Source organism: Mauremys reevesii, linkage group 3 (assembly GCF_016161935.1).
Source record: "Mauremys reevesii isolate NIE-2019 linkage group 3, ASM1616193v1, whole genome shotgun sequence".
In the NCBI taxonomy this organism is placed as follows: Eukaryota; Metazoa; Chordata; order Testudines; family Geoemydidae; genus Mauremys; species Mauremys reevesii.
The window spans coordinates 4,072,739-4,089,801 of record NC_052625.1 but is presented as its reverse complement, the minus strand read 5'-3'; the positions used below and the strand labels follow the sequence as shown (position 1 = coordinate 4,089,801).

At 38.6% G+C, this 17,063-nt stretch overlaps 2 protein-coding genes across 2 annotated transcripts in view; one reads left to right on the top strand and one right to left on the bottom strand.

Annotated features, from left to right (window-relative positions):
• Positions 1-17,063, bottom strand: part of TMEM178A (transmembrane protein 178A) — a 156,296-nt gene that overhangs the window by 46,437 nt on the left and 92,796 nt on the right.
• The window catches only part of MAP4K3 (mitogen-activated protein kinase kinase kinase kinase 3), a 130,004-nt gene that overhangs the window by 27,008 nt on the left and 85,933 nt on the right, over positions 1-17,063 (top strand). For both annotated transcript variants that reach the window (XM_039532999.1, XM_039533000.1), the window contains exons 4-8: positions 3,856-3,920; positions 8,018-8,073; positions 11,553-11,600; positions 15,147-15,189; positions 16,685-16,757. In XM_039532999.1, the coding sequence (XP_039388933.1) occupies positions 3,856-3,920; positions 8,018-8,073; positions 11,553-11,600; positions 15,147-15,189; positions 16,685-16,757 (285 nt within the window). The remainder of the gene's footprint in view (positions 1-3,855; positions 3,921-8,017; positions 8,074-11,552; positions 11,601-15,146; positions 15,190-16,684; positions 16,758-17,063) is intronic.

Below are 17,063 nucleotides of genomic sequence, written 5' to 3'. Positions count from 1 at the left end.
TGATAATTGGCCTCTTAGGTCCACATTAACCCTTTCACCACCTATGTGGGGGTGGTCACATCTTTGTGGGGTTTACTCTGAACAAGACTTTTGAAATATAACTTTCTTTCTTATGCTGTTTTTGTATATGTAAGTTTTCCAAAAAATAAGTGGTCAGGGCAAACTTTTGAAATTACAAATACAGTTATAAAAAGGGCTTGATTACGATGCAGGTAAAGTAAAGCCTATTTGTTTTCAGTTGTAATGAAAAGTTCATGTTAGAAATGATGTCCCTACATTTAAAAACTGGATAGAAAATCTTGTACTTTATTAATATAGTTGTTTCTAAATGTTTGCTTGATTCAATTTTGATCTGTGTGTATATATTACAATAGCGTGTGTATATGCTGCCTGCTGTCCAATATAGACAAGCTTCAGTCTCTCACTAATGACGTATTTCTTTTTTTGTATCTAAAATGGTCATGAGTTTAAAGTCTGTTATCTCTTGGCCCTGCACGGCTAGAAACAGACTTTAAAGCTTAACAATAAAATGTCATTACTATCTTATTGGAGAGAGACAAGGTGGGTGAGGTAATATTTTTTTATTGGTCCAGTAAAAAATATTACCTCTCCCACCTTGGGTCTCTAATATCCTGGGGCCAACGTGGCTACAACAACAAAATTGCATTACTATGTTATGTAATTATGAGGCTTTTATGGGTCCCTCATGAATGTTCTATACACTGCCTCACTCTCCTTAAAGAGAGTACATGTAGGAACCTGACCCTGCAAACTCTTGATCTGATGGATGAAGGTTTCAGGATCATATTCTAGGTATAGGCAGTGGGTTTAAAATGAACAAAAGGAAGTATTTCTTCACACAACACACAGTCAACCTGTGGAACTCTTTGCTAGAGGATGTTGTGAAGGCCAAGACTATAACAGGATTCAAAAAAGAACTAGATAAGTTCACGGCGGATAGGTCCATCAATGGCAATTAGCCAGGATGGACAGGGATGCAAAACCATACTCTGAAGTGTCCCTAGCCTCTGTTTGCCAGAAGGCAAGGTATGGATCACTGGATGATTACCTGTTCTGTTAATTCCCTCAGAAGCACCTGGCATTGGCCACTGTCGGAAGACAGGATACTGGGCTAGAGGGACCTTTGGTCTGACCCAGTATGGGTGTTCTTAGGTATGAAAGGGCCAAAGAAGATAAGCATCACCCTAAAGACAGAGTTAAGATTGTTGGGGTGTTTTAACTGTGAATGTTGTTCATACTTTCAAATATATCTATAATTTGTTATTTTTAATTATTATAATTTAATAATAATTAATCAATTGATTAATAAATTTACACACACACACACACACTCTAAATTTAACCTTAACTATGAATTGTTTGGGTTTCTGTTGCTTGTTGGTCTCTTTTAAAAATAAATAAATAAAAATATTACAGCATTTTTGTAAGGCAGTTTTTAATCCTTAAATTACTGCGATGTACTTTCAACCTTTAACTCCGTTTTAACAGAACATTTTGTCTGGGAATATATTTAGCTGTTGAGAGCTGCTGCCAGACAGACTACCGGTGAGAAGGTAGAGTGGGCAGACGATCTTGTGATTTGTCAAGAGAATGGGTTAGAGTCCTATGCAGGAGAAGGCGAGAGAAACTGGTAGAGGTCGAGGGTGGCTTAGAAAAGGATGTAGGAGAGGAAGGTTGGAATAGAGAGGTTTAGCACCAAAATGAAAGGAGATGATCAATTTCAGTATTTGAATATTGTCTTTAATTTGATTCTTGGAAGTGTTTTATTCTTTCATTTTTTCAGTCAGGAAACAACGTTAGTATGTTATCACAATTCTATCCTCTTTCCTTGTCCTCATGTTTGTCATTTTATTAATCTGCGCTATAGTAATTAAAACAAACCTATCTAGAAAAGGTATCTGTCGCACTGGAGAGACTCATGACCATGATCGCCTACCTCAGAGCAGACTGTCAAAAAGAGTGTTGACACCCCAAACTGGTGGTATGTTCTGTAATTAGATTTTGCCAAATCAGTAACAAGTATGAACTCATGGATCACTGTACTAGTCTTATCATGGAGTCACAGACAGACCCCTTGGGCTCTCCTGTCTATCTTGTCACCCAAGCAATCTGGACTTGGTGATAAATGGCTAATTACACCAAAAATCACACACTATTCAGGTTGCTTCCAGTCCCAAGAGACAAGTACTTACCCCAGATCAGTTGGTACCCTAGATCTTGCACCAAAGATAATGCCAGTAGCCAATCCTATAATAAACTGTCTAAAGGTTTATTAATTAGGAAAAAGAAATGTTATTTGTAGGTTAAAGCAAGCAAGCATATATGCACAAATGAGTTACCGTGTCTGATTCGTAAAGATGAGAGATGTAGTAATCTGTCAATTCAAAATGTCTTTCAGGGAGTACCCAGGGGTAACCCCTGGGGATCTCTGCCTTAGTTTATCGTCTCTGGCCCTGTGAGAGTGCAAACATCAAAGAGATGACAAATTTCCTTGTTAACCTTGTTTTATCTTTATATTTAGCCTTCTGGTCTATGGGAGGAGCTCCCTTGCACATAGCATTTCCAAAGTGTTATAGGGTCATTCACCAATCCTTGTATTGTCATGTTTCTTAATGGTCTATTTAATCTTTATAGACCTCCTTAATGGGCAGAGGGAGGAGAGGTCGTTGATTCCTGTGTTTGGGTTCACAAGTTCAGAGCAAACATTTTCAAAGTTTTAAAGCAAAACTTGCATATTTCTTTATAGCAGAATACATACATTACAAATGAGATTAATGCATGCAGCAATTTACAAACATTTCATAGTATAAACATTAAATACATTATTATAAGAATAATATCTAGTTTGAACAAAACTAACATACAGGTGAGCTGGTTCGGTTTCCAGCTGTGAATTTGTCAGTTCTTAGCTAGAGCTGGCACTGGCTTAGCAGCAACTCAGTAACTAATTCTAGTTGGTGTACTGAACACACTTAACAACAATTCTTTACTTGTACTCTGTGTGGGATGAACCCACTCAGTCAGTTACGGCTCAGGGCATTACTGTGTTAGGATAGGATGAATCAGAATTTTATAGCCTCTTTTTATACTCAGGTTCATTTGATTCAATCAGTTTTTTTGATAGAGAAAAGAGCACTTCTTTGCATTTTAAATTGTCATTCCCTGAAGATAAGTATTCTTTTTATCTTTCATTTCTGATAGTGTTGTGATGGACGTTGCATTGCTTTGTGTTTCTAAAATGCACCATATTAGACTTGTATCTTCCACAACACTTCTAAAAGTAATTTTTATACATTTAAAAAAAGTTACATTATCAGTGGAAAAAATTAAAAACAAAGCTCTGTTTTTGTACTCAAATTTTCTCCAGTTGTGTCTTCTGTAAAGTAAGCCTTTGTGAGAACTAGCTGATCATTCCATTCTTTGGTTTTAGAGTGGGAAAATCCTTGGGTTGTGGTTAGCCGTTATCCTGCCAGTCCGATCGAGGGAGTGGTAGTAACCCAGTGTTTGCATTCTCTCAACTGTTACCATAGAAAGCAAATTAGCTAGTGAGTAGGAAATTTAATTTCCCTTGGTATTCAATTCTTAGGCCTTTTAAAGCGCACACATGCTTCATTCCTATTGTTCACATTAATGCAATAAATTGGGGGAAGTTCTTCGATGTTTGTTTAAAGTGTGTATTTTTAGTATCAGATAGTATAGATACTTTGTTTTCATTTGTACTTGCATAGTATGTAGGCTTGTTATATTCTGTTGCTTAATGTTTGAGACTTTTGAATTATCTTTAATAGGCCAAGTTGTAAATATGGAAGGCTAATGAATGCTTTTACTTTTTAGGCGAGATAAGCTATGGATTTGCATGGAGTTTTGTGGAGGTGGTTCTCTACAGGACATTTATCATGGTAAGCCATCACTGTGCATCTGTGAAAGCTAAATATAACTTCTTAGACCAATGTATAGTTACAGTATTTACAGGGTTAAAAATGAAAGTTTTTTAAATGGTCAGCATTGTTTATCTATGTCTTAGGATCTAATATATATTATAACCATTTAATGACAATTTTAACTTGTTTAAAGACAAATAGCAGTTTACATATTAGAAAAGTACCAGTTTCCCAAAACAAACAAAATTTACTATATATTTTTAAAGAAGGGCTGGTAACAGGGAAATAACTTGTGCATTTTGATATCCTACTCCTTTGTTTGTCTTTTTAATTTTACAATATTTCTAATGTAAAAAATAAAATGAAGAACATGCTTCTAGTCATGCAGTTTTAGCATATATCCACTTTTCTTCCAAGTTCATATGAGCTTGGCTTTACTATATTACACACTATTATCTGTTGATAGTTGGTATATTGGACCTGTTGTCATGAATGGTGTTGCTTGCATAGAGAGATTGCCATGTATATTGATATTTGTATTAGAGTAGTGCTTAGAGGCTCTAAACAGGAATCAGGGCTTCATGCTGGGTGCTGTACAGATGAAAAATACAAAGATAATACCTGCTTCAAACAGTTTACAAAATATGGTTTACCATTAGATGCAACAGGTGGGCAAAACACTTAGGAGCTGGGAGGGGAACGAAAAGGTAGCAGTGAAATGAGCAATCCTCTGAAAACACCACGTATTGTTGCAAAAGTGAAAGGTTTCACTGATGGACAAGAGTATGGCCCAGTTAAAAAGGGTCTTAGCTGAATGTGGAATGTTAATTGCTAGCTCTATTTGCATTACATTAGTTAAATCTATTGCTAAGGCTGTAAAAAAGTTGATTATTTTTTGTTACAAAATGTGGCCACAGTTTGTTAAAGCTGTGGTTCAAGGCATGAAGACTACCTTCCAAAGTAGGGCAGCAGCACAGAAGAGATGATTCATGTCCTGCTTGGCTCTCAAAGGCAAGCATGATGGCAGGGCGCCTGGGGCAAATACGAGTGAGTGCTGCAATCTGGCACACAGGGTCACAATGCCACTGAAATTTGTGGTAACTGTAAAAGGTAAAAGTAGTAGTTTCTGCAACAAAATTGCAGCCTGTAATTTTCTTACAGCCCTATCTGTCACATAATGGCAAGAATACATTAGTTGATAGAAATACATATTTTTGTTAGAACAGGCTTTGAAAATGGAAATCTAAGAACAAGGATTTTATCACTCTGTCTCTAGGACCTGCATGAAAGGGACAATATTCCAGACGAAATGGGTTGCAAATGGGGATTTAATTGCAACCCTGAAACAATCTTTCCAGATAAAGGTCCACCCTAGGAACCTTCAAGCCACCACCATCTACATTGCAAAGACTTCTGTTGGAATTATTATTTATGCTGGCTATTACCACGACATTAGTTTAACCATAAATTCCTTTATTAAATCCGAAGGTCAAATAGGTATTTAGATAATTGCTCTAAACATGCTTACAATGGCTAAATAATAAGCAATTTACTACATTGATAAGCATTGTAAGATACTTAAAAGCAGGCTAAACTGATAGGTGCTTAGACCTATATTGGTTGGCTCCAACTTGGTCATACAGTTTCTAGCAATGAACCCTTTAAGAGTTTACTTTTTTATACCCTTTAACAGACAAGTGATGTCATTGCCAATTACTGGCTTCAGCTAAAACTCAGTTTGAGACAGTTCACACTTTATTTTTCAGTCTTAATCCAGATAAGATTTACAACCTCCTATCTTCCCAAGGTCTTTTTTCCCCTCCTCGTTGACCAACAGTTTTTCCATTGCACCTGGGTTCACATAGGGTTTAACACTGGTATGCAGGGTGGGAAGGTTTATGCAGGATCCCTTTAAGACAGATTCTTTTCGTCTTATTTAAAACCATCTGCACTCACCCCTATCAGTCAGAAGCCGCCTTTTTAGAAAATTTCCCTTATCTCGTTAGTTAATCTTTGAACCAGGCATCCTCCCTCCTACATTCCTTCTGACCTTATAACTCATTATTTTCAAGGCCTGTCTTCCACTTGCTAGTGAGGGCCTTTCTTTACAACACCTATATATTAATCAAACTTAAGATAATTCTAATTCTTTAATTTCATATTTATCCCACAACTTCCCACCCAGTAGCTTAATCTTCTGCACTGGAAGAATAAAACAGCATACATACTTTCAGGTTTCTCTCATAACAGTAATCAAACTGAAGGATCATTTTACATGCTCAGATCATTATAATGACCCAAGAAGTTATGAGTGGCCAAGTCAGTCCTTGGCATTTCTGCTAACATTGAGAAGAGCGTTAATTGTTATGATAGTTTTTGTGATGTGAAAGACCTGCTCACAAGGAAATGAGCTTTTTTCACATAAGTGGCTGAACAGATGTCCTGTAGTAATGCTTTCCTGTCACTACTGATTTTGGCTTCAACTCTGCTATTTAGAGTAGAAGACTCTGTACTCATTTAACTAATTTCCAAGCTGTGTCTCAGTCCAATTAGACCTTGGGCCTCAACAATTAAATCCTCAGGTTATGTCTACACTACAGTTAAACACACACTGCTGACTCATTTCAGCTGACTTGGGCCCATGGGGCTTGAGCTAAGCGACTGTTCTGTTGCAGTGTAGATGTTTGGGCTTGGACTGGAGCCTGGGCTCTGGGACTCTATCCCCTTGTGGGGTCTCAGAGTCCGGGCTCCCACCCACGCCCAAACATTTACACCACAATTAAATAGCTCCTTAGCCTGAGCCCTGCAAGCCCAAGTCAGCTGTCACAGGCAGCTGCAGGTATTTAGTTCCAGTGTAGCCATACCCTAAGGCAGGGGTCTCAAACTCAGTTTGCCTTAGGGCCAGTGCCAGTCCTCAAATCCTCCCAGTGGGCCAATAATGTCACTGAAGATGGTGTTCAGAAAAGAAAGGTTTATACTGTATTTTTTATTTTGAATTTGTTAGAAATAATAAAACTGTCATACAACTTTATACAGTTCTCCTCCTGCCAGAGTTTTTAGTGTTTGCCAGACACCTGGCAATGCTTCTGTTCTGTCAGTTTGTTGATGTTTGGCCTCAGTGATGGAGCAGTTGAAACCTTCAGGATTGCAGCAAGGTGTGGATCAGATAGTTGTGTTTGGTATTTTGACTTGTTTATATTCATTGTGGAAAAAAGTGATGCTGCTTCCATGGCTGACTCTGCCAGGCAACTAATGATGCTGACTCTGCCCGGCAACTAATGATGTCGCCTCCATGGTTGACTACGCCTGGCGACTAGTGATGGTGTCTCTGTCCCTCTCCCCCAGCCAATGGGAGCTGCGGGGAGCGGTGCCTGCAACAGACATTGCCGGTAGTGTGGCTGCATGTGTCTCTTCTCCATGGGCCACAGTGGGGAGGTTCTCGGGCTGCAGATGGCCTGCAGGCCGGGACTTTGAGACCCCTGATCTACCCTACAATTTTTAGCCTGGCAGCCTGAACCCCGTGAGCCTGAGTCAGTTGACCTGGGGTCTGAGACTTGGCACCACTGTTTTTCTGTTGCAATGTAGGTGTACCCTAAGAGGTAATACTCTAGTTCCCTGGTAATTAGATTTCTCAAAGTACCATGAATTCTTAGAAAAATTGGTGTCATTTAGATATCCAGATTTACCTGATTCCAGAACTCCATGCTTCCAAAATGTATCTCCTGTTTTATTTCAAAATCCTCAGGAAAGGGAAGACAGATTTTTTCTCAAGTTTCATATTGCAAGGTGGTGTTTTGTTTGAAGGCTGGGAGTTTCAGAGGAGCCTAATGGAGTTAAACACCCAGCTCCTATTGGATTTCAGTTGGATGTGAGCACTTTAACTCTCCTAATCCTCTTTGAGAAATCCCAGCCTCCATCCATATTTCTTCTGTTTACTTTGTCAAATTGGAAAAGTTTGTGAAGTTTCAGGGTAGAAATGGTAAACTGGAACCACAGAAAGTAGACTAAAGCTTCTGTGTGTGTCTACTGAACTTGTGCAGGGCTCTGAAATACAACACCAGGAAAAAAATTTAAAAACCTGTTTTTGTAAAAACAAAATATTTTCTTTCTTGCAGTGACTGGACCACTTTCAGAACAGCAGATTGCCTATGTTAGCAGAGAAACACTACAGGTAGCTAACATTCTAATTTGTACGTAATTGTTAGTCTTCAGGGAAAAATAAAAGGACCAAAAACATCTGAATCATCTGAAAGAATCATGTTGCATACCTTAGCAGTTACTCTATCTTTTACTAAAGAGAAGATCCTGAATAATAGCTTTCACAAAATGTAGAATTATTCTGTCATCTGGCTCAAGTTATTGCAGAGTTGTTTAAAAGGAGGTTAGCTCCTTCCATCTTCACTGTAGTCATGAAATTGGCAGTGGAAGATTGAACACTGGGAGAAGCTGTTACACTTTTATTAAAAATGAAGCAACTACATATGCATTTGTCCATGTGTGCATAATTGCATTAAATAAGATATTTGATTTATACCATAGATTAGAAGAGAACTTGAAAACTCAATTTTGAATATGTAAATGAGATGTAGGGTTTTTTCTTATAAAATAAATATAACCATTTGTCTTAGTTATTTACAAGATACATATTTCTTTGTTTAGAAAACTCCAAGCAGTAGTGTGTGGACTCTTGCTTTTTGTTTTTGTTCTGGGAAAACTTTGATTCATTTTATTCTTCTAGTCTGAGAGTCTTGAGGTCTCTCTCAAATGGAGCATTTCTTTAGCTATATAGGATCAGATTTTTTGGATTATTAATTTTTGGTTGTTTGAGAAAATAACATGTTATAATTCTCATTTAGTATGTGTATGTTGCTTAGGAAATATAAATGAAGTACCTCATACACATTATCTGAATGTTTTATGAATGAATGTTTTTGTAGATTATGAAATTGTCCTTTACTGCATGTATGATATTAAAACTACAATATTTTGACAAATATAACATTCATAGGTTCTAATGTGTTTAAAATAAACAAAATTTATAGTTCAGTCATCCTCATCAATCAAAAGTCTGAGGAAAATATATCTTATATCACTCTCTAAAAGTCAACAGGCTTAGTCCAAAACCAAGGTGGGAAATCCTGGTCCCATTAAAGTTGATAGAAGTTTTGCCACTGACTTCAGTGGGGCCAGAATTTCACCGTGGGGTGCCTAACGTTAGGCTACATGACCATGTTTAGGAACCTAAAAAAGGGAGTTTATTTTGCAAGTGGTTCCCAGCAGCTCCCATTGAAATCAGGAGGCGTGTCTGTGTACTCATCACTTTTGGAAATCTGTTCCCTTAGTTAGGTGTCTAAATACGGACTTTTAAGGGTCTACCTTTAGGCATATGTTTTCTGAAGCCTTGGCTTTGGGTTCTTTTAGATCAGTGGTGGAAGTGAGCGAATTGTTGACCCAGTTCTGTAACAGCCCCAAGACATTTAAATCTAGGCGCTATTAGTAAAACTGTTGAAGTTGATGTCAGGTGTATGTCTATACAAAAATACCTATTTCTCCAAAGATACTCATTACAATGAATCCCACTTTTGGGTCCAGGTCTATGCACACACATGTGGTGGGGATTCTCTCATCTCAAAAATCTGAATTGTTGGTTCCAACTGGTTGTTGCATGCCAACCGTGCTCAGGAACCTAGATTCCCCTTGGTGCCTCAGTGATCAGTTCTTTTCTCTTGTGGTTGATAAAGGAGTTCCAGTCGGGAGCGCTGACTAGCTCTCCAGCTAAATTGCATTAAGGCTATTGATGAGCTGACAAAAAAGGGAAAAACACCTCCCAAAAGCATATCCAGCTAGTGCTCCTATCTATCTAGATATTTGTGCCATGCTTATCATCTGAGCAGCTAACAAATCTTTGAAGCAATCCCTAACTGTTTTGTCCTCCACCAGTCAGTGGTTTGCCTTTATCACTGTGTGAAGGCTATTTCAAAGAAGTGGGGCTTATTTTTCAATTTGAAGATGGTAATATTCACAATAATCCCATTTTTTTCCAGGAGTGAATTCTGTAGTCTTGGTCCACTTGCCAAAATAGGTCTCTGTCCCACACTTAAGTGCTTCTGTCTTGAGTTCTGGAGAAATGTAACCATTATGAGAGTTTATAGCTGCCAAGAGTGAGACAGTTGTTCAACTGCAGTCAATCTCGGAGAGGATTTTGGAACCTTGTACTTGATTCTGGCTACTCACTGAATACAGTGCAGAGAGTGGAGCACTGAAAGCGGTGTGCTCTCAGTAGCCTGTGTTGTCATCAGGCTCAACTTCTTCCCCTTCATCTCACCACCTTTGAAGTTCAAGTCTGGATGCATTGCTGAGGCACTGTACAGGGGTCACCCCAAGCAGCTTCTGTGCCAGGTGGTGTTTAGATATGAGAGTCTTTAGCTCCAGTTCTCTCAGAGCCTTTAGCTGAACTTAGTCTTATGTGCAGTTGATGCTCTCCAATTTTCTATTCTCTATCATTTCAAGTATGGAAGAAGAAAGCTGGTTCACTGAATTCAGGAATGCCATGATTGTAGTCATACAATTTCCCTTATGGTTGTTCAGTATTACTATGCCTTCTGGTTCAACAAGGACCATGATTGACTGGAGTGCACCATCCGTTCTTGGATATTTTTTCATTCCATGTGTCAAATCCTGGAGGAAGCACCTAAAATGCCTCCTACAGAAATTCCACTAAGTTTGATACATAGACCAGAGTTGAGCTCCTGCATTGGGCAAAAAGGTTCTATCTACTTGGGAGTTAATTGAAAATTGGTATCTAAGCAGATGATCTATACCATAGGTGTCTAACTTGAACAGTGAGATAAAGCAGGGATAGACACTTTAGAAATACACTGCTACCTCGATATAACACCACCCGATATAACACAAATTTCGATATAATGTGGTAAAGCAGTGCTCCGGGGGGCGGGGGCAGGGCTGTGCACTCTGGTGGATCAAAGCAAGTTCAATATAACACGGTTTCACCTATAATGCGGTAGGATTTTTTTGGCTCCCAAGGGCAGCGTTATATCGAGGTAGAGGTGTATCTGAATGTTGCACAACAGAGATGGCACTCTACATGCCCAGAAGGACAATATTCTCACGCTCCTTGTTTTCCTGTTATGAACGTGGTGCTTGTTATACACCTCTACCCTGATATAACGCTGTCCTTGGGAGCCAAAAAAATCTTACCGCGTTATAAGTGAAACCGCGTTATATCAAACTTGCTTTGATCCGCCGGAGCGTGAAGCCCCGCCCCCCCGGAGTGCTGCTTTACTGTGTTATATCTGAATTCGTGTTTATATCGGGTTGCGTTATATCGGGGTAGAGGTGTGTCTATTTACTGATTTCTCCCCCCCCCATTCATTCTTTGTCCTATCTCTAAATTGGCTGCTGCTAGATAAGTACAGTTTGAATGTATGATTGTTAAAATCTAGTTTCATTCTCATTCTCATTTCACAACGAGCCAAAACAGTATTTATTAACTTTAGTAAATCACTGAATTGTATCCTAAATCTTATTCTTTTAATCTAGTAAATTATTTTCTGTAAAATGAAAAATGTTTAAGGCTAAATGATGATGTAAGTATTTTCTTTAACTAAAGCCCTTGTTCTTAAACTGCAGGGATTATATTATCTTCATAGTAAAGGAAAAATGCACAGAGACATCAAGGTAGGTCAAGTTTGTTTATTTTTTGTATTTTGATTCCCTTAAAATTAAAAAAGCTACTCTCTCAATTAGTTGACTATTGTTACATATCCATTTTACAGAGAAATATTTAAGTACCGCTACTAATTAATTTTTTTGTTTTTTTTTACTAATTTCATTTTCTATTGGGGTTCAGTAGTCACTTTTTTTAAAACAGAAGTAAAACACTTCTAAAATGTATGCTTGGAGAATAATTCAGTTTTTTTATCACTTAGATCAAACAGAGCACTTACTTGGGGCTAAATTGTGACATTTAGCCATTGCCCTGCATTGGGGGAAATATAGAGACATATTACCTTAGGGGAGCATTTTCAGTTGTGCTGGAGGAAAGTGGGAGGAGAATTTAATTTTTGACGTATGTTTAAGGTGCAGCATACACCTCCCTTTGCACCAGCCAACAGGATGGCGTCATGGCAAGGCCAAACCCAACTTTTGGGGGCATAACTCAGGGCTGGAGCTGCTATTCTGCATGGCACTTTTGGGTTGGTGGGGAGGAAGCATTCCTTCTCCTCCATCATGTGGTCATGTTAGAGGGTGGCCAAAATCCAGTTTGGCCCACATAAAGGAATGTATGTTATAAGACTTGAAAGTTTAATTGAAGATAGTTACAAAATCCAGAACTACTTTTTATCTGTTCATATTACAGGAATAAAGGGACTGATCCAAAGTCTGGTATCTTTCAGTTGACTTCATTTGGCTGTAGATCAGACCCATAATGCTTAATGGAATGTAAACAAAATCGGTGTTCTTATAAAATACAGTTTTACTGTGAAAAATGGCATCCCCTTAAGCTAAAGATCTGCATCCTGTATTGAGCCATGCCTGCCTGTTTGTGATGGTTACATATTTACTCCTGTTAATGTTGCAGAGTCAATGCAGCTGAGAGGACGTGAACTGGATTGTAGTACTACTTGTGCATTAGCCACAGAATTATGTACAGTAACTCCTCACTTAAAGTCGTCCCAGTTAATATTGTTTCATTGTTACGTTGCTGATCAATTAGGGAACACGCTCATTTAAAATTGTGCAATGCTCCCTTATAACAAAGCTCCTGCCTGCTTTGTCTGCTGCTCAGGGCCAGCTCCAGAGTTTTTGCCACCCCAAGCGGCGGGGGAGGGGGTGCACCCGCGATCGGCGGCAGTTCCACTGTGCCACTTTCTTCTTCGGCGGCAGTTCGCCGGCAGGTCCTCCCCTCCGAGAGGGACCAAGGGACCCGCTGCTGAAGAGCCCGATGTGCCGCCCCTTCCCCTTGGCCTCCCCAAGCACCTGCTTGCTGGGCTGGTGCCTGGAGCTGGCCCTGCTACTGCTTGCAGGAAGAGCAGCCCGTTGCAGCTAGCTGGTGGGGGCTTGGAACCAAGGTGGACCGGCAGCCCCCCTGTTAGCTCCCCGCTCCCCTAAGTTCCCTGTGCAGCAGCTGCCTGCAGTTCAGCTGTCCCTCCCCCCCGCTGCCATGTGCTGCTCCTGCCCTCTGCCTTGGAGCTGCTCCCCGAGACTCCGGGGGGAGGGAAGGAAGAGGGGGGCTAATGTCAGGGTGTCCCCCTCCCCCGTGCTCCTGCACCCCGCTTACTCCATCTTCCATAGAGCAGTGGGGACACACCAGGGCTCAGGACAGAGGGAGCTTGCAGCAGCTGCAGTCTCAGCAAGCTGATCTATTAACAAGGAATTGTACTTAAAGGGGAAATGCACATCTCTCTCTCTCTCTCACACACACACATAGGGTATGTGTCTCTGTCTGCGATGTCTCCCCTCCCTCCATTCCTCATGCCTTGTAGAGTGAGAGTTAACTCTTGAGGGCTCAGCCAATTGCTAGTTCATCATTTAGCAGTAAGGGAAATATCCCACCCTCTGACTCCTCCACCTCAACCAAGCTTCACAATCATCATCACTGTGTACCAGTATTAAATGGTTTGTTTAAACACACACACACACACACACACACACACACACACACACACACACACACACACACACACACACACACACACACACACACACACACACACACACACACACACACACACACACACACACACACACAGTAGTCTTTTGTCTGAAAAAAATTTCCCTGGAACCTAACCCCCCATTTACATTAATTCTTATGGGGAAATTGGATTCGCTTAACATCCTTTCACTTAAAGTCGCATTTTTCAGGAACATAATTACAACATTAAGGGAGGGGTTACTGTACTATGTTCCAATGGTCTATTAGTTACACTTGTGCAAAGCCTTTCAAAGCTGTTGGGTTGCATGGGTGTCCTGAGGGCCTACTTTGTCCTTTTGTATAAAAACTGGTAACCAGAAAAGCACAAGCTGTACTTTGGAAAACCTACTTGGCTTTTTCACACACCAACTTGTCTGTGGTGCTAACATCTGCCGCTAAATCAGTTTATCTGCTCCTTCTTGTTTAGCTATGCCTTACGCAGCTTCTCTCTCAGTTCAGTTCTGCCCTTACCCAACCTCTTTATTCAGCTCAGGCTTGTTCCATGTCCTTCGTAACAGGCAATTATAATGGAATCTGATGTGAAGGATCAATTTTGAGCATTCGTTCTGGTTGTTAAATCCAAATAAACACTGCATGTAGCCTCACAGCAGTGTACTTTCCAAATCTAGCACAAGCAAAATCGCTGTTTTCCTAGGAATTTTAGTATCAAGGCAGGTCCATCAGATTACAATGAGTGAGGATCTCAAAATGGGACTAAACTGTTTTTCTTTTGGAAATACGGTATAAATCTGATTGCTTTCCTGTTTGATCTTTATAAGTCGCCTATTAATGAATGTAGATAGAGAAGGGAAAGTAAGATTTAATCAATAGAGGCAAATGGTCACAAAACTAATTCTGCTGTTTGGGAGAGGATTTCATAACTAATGGGAATCTGAGTTGCATAGACATGTACAGCTACAATAAAATTTACAGGGTATTTGTGAACATGGGGGTCCCATAACCTAATGTTGTCATTTCAGTTGTACACATTTCAGATTCTTCAAACAGTCTGTCTTGATTTGTCCTCTGCTTTCAATTTCTTTTCAAATTTTGTCTCAAAACATATATATGTTCTTTGCCTTGATGTCTTAATTTGTCTCTCCTTGCTGCTGTGTTATTTGAGAGCCCAGTTTTGCATCACTTTATCATAGAAGTAATGGTTTCAAGATGAAGCTCAAACTTTGTAACTGTGTTACGATTAGGTCTATGGAGTTAAGTAAGGGTGGGAGATTATTTGGAGAGGCAGGAGATTTGACTTTTTTTGTTGCCTGTCCTATAGAGGGGGGATTATAATAAATTGTACTGTTGCACCTATGGTATTATTTACGATTTATTTTAAAGTTATATCAAGGGCCTCTAGAACATACGGACAGGTGTTCTCTTAGCATTTGTGTAAATTTAAATAAATTAAATACAATACAGAATATAGGCAATATTTGATGCTAGGGTTTATAGCTCAGAGCATAAAGAAGCATATAATGTTAGAAAAAGATACACATTTTAATTGAATTCTTTTTCTCTCTTTTAAGGGAGCAAATATTCTTTTAACAGATAATGGCCATGTAAAATTAGGTAAGTACTTCAGAAATCTTTTTCAGATTATATTGTAAAAAGATACTAAAAGATACTGCAGATTATAAAAGCTTTTTGAATTCTCATCCAGGAATGCCAGAATGTTATATAATACCAGTAAACTTCAGTGAGAGGGGGGGTATTATTAGGACTAGTTTTTTCATTGATGAGGTCTCAGCTGTGATTGAATTGGTGCATGGGTGTGCACAACTGGCTAATCAGACTATAGCTTTGGAAATCAGGTGAAAGACATATTTCCATAGGGAATTAGTCTGACATTGAAAAGGTAGGCTAAAAATCCATTACTACGTTTCATTTTAATAAATGCACCTGCCAAGTCTCAGAAATATGAAAACTGCCTCCAAAGGCTGCATAAATATATGAATCTAAAAGCGTATATTAGAAAATCCTTATGAATACAGTACTTACCAGAGTCAATTTGAAATGTAATGTAATATATTCCAGTACCTATAAAAAAAGTTTTTAAATAAAGTGTATACAATTACTTGAATTATAGGGAAAATGTTAACTAATAAAACATATTATTGATCTTATTAATTGCATTCTATGTATTGCAAGAGTAGAAAATGAGAACTTACTTCTTTTTAATTTATTTTAACTTTAACATGGGTGATATGATTTCCCAGTCAGAATTGGTTAGCAACCAGGAAGGGAAAGAACACTTTTGTTTTAAAAACGAATAAAGAGAAAAACACCATTGTAAAAGAAACAGATTCACACTTAGTCACATTTTATAATTAATTTATTCAAGCACAATATTAGGTGTTAGGTGCTTTGTTAATGTCTTCATTTGTAGTTTAAATCTGTTTTATTTTTAAACTGATGTTGATTACATTTCCAGAAGACTTTCTTGAACTTAACCATGTTATGTTGTTCAAAAAGTGTTAATATCTTTGGTCAGTTACAACTGCCTCTGACTGCCTTTCTATTTTTGTAGTGTCAAAGATTATTTTAAAATATTATCAATGTTAATATTTCTAGTCATGTTTTACATTAACAAAATAAACATGGATTTTATGATCAGCATTAATATATGTCGTATTACACGTCTATATGAAGATATGTCTCAGTTCTTTACAAAAGTTTCCCAAGTAGTGATATAGTGTGCTCTCCCCAAAGCAGAGCGGATGGAAGTAACTTTGTCCAGAGGATTTTTAAAGGGTTTATTACATGGATAGATGGTATAAAATTCATAGGTGTACTCTAACATGGGAACATATACATATTTGTGTCTGTTAGGACTTCTACACTGCAATTCCTTCTTCATGTTTCTTGTGGTGTGTGTTCGGCAGGATGGTTTGGAGAAGGTGATTCTATGGAAATTTCTGATGGATCCTGTAAAAACCTCATTAGCTTCTGTGTCTTTGGATATTTAGACGTTTTTACTACAAAGAAGCTTAACTCTCCTGTTGATAATTAATTACTTGCTTTTGATAATTACTTCTTTAATTAATTATCTTCATTTTTTTTATAGCTGATTTTGGAGTATCTGCACAGATAACAGCTACAATTGCCAAAAGGAAATCTTTTATTGGCACACCATATTGGTAATTGTGTTTTACTTGATTAGTTAATGTAATAATAACTTTTACAAAACCAAAAATAGCAAAGAGTCTTGTGGCACCTTATAGACTAACAGACGTATTGCAGCATGAGCTTTCGTGGGTGAATACCATGCATCCGACGAAGTGGGTATTCACCCACAAAAGCTCGTGCTCCAATACGTCTGTTAGTCTCTAAGGTGCCACAGGACTCTTTGCTGCTTTTACAGATCCAGACTAACATGGCTACCCCTCTGATATTTAAAACCAAAAATAATAATTTGTATAAAAAGTTTCTGTACTTAATTTCCT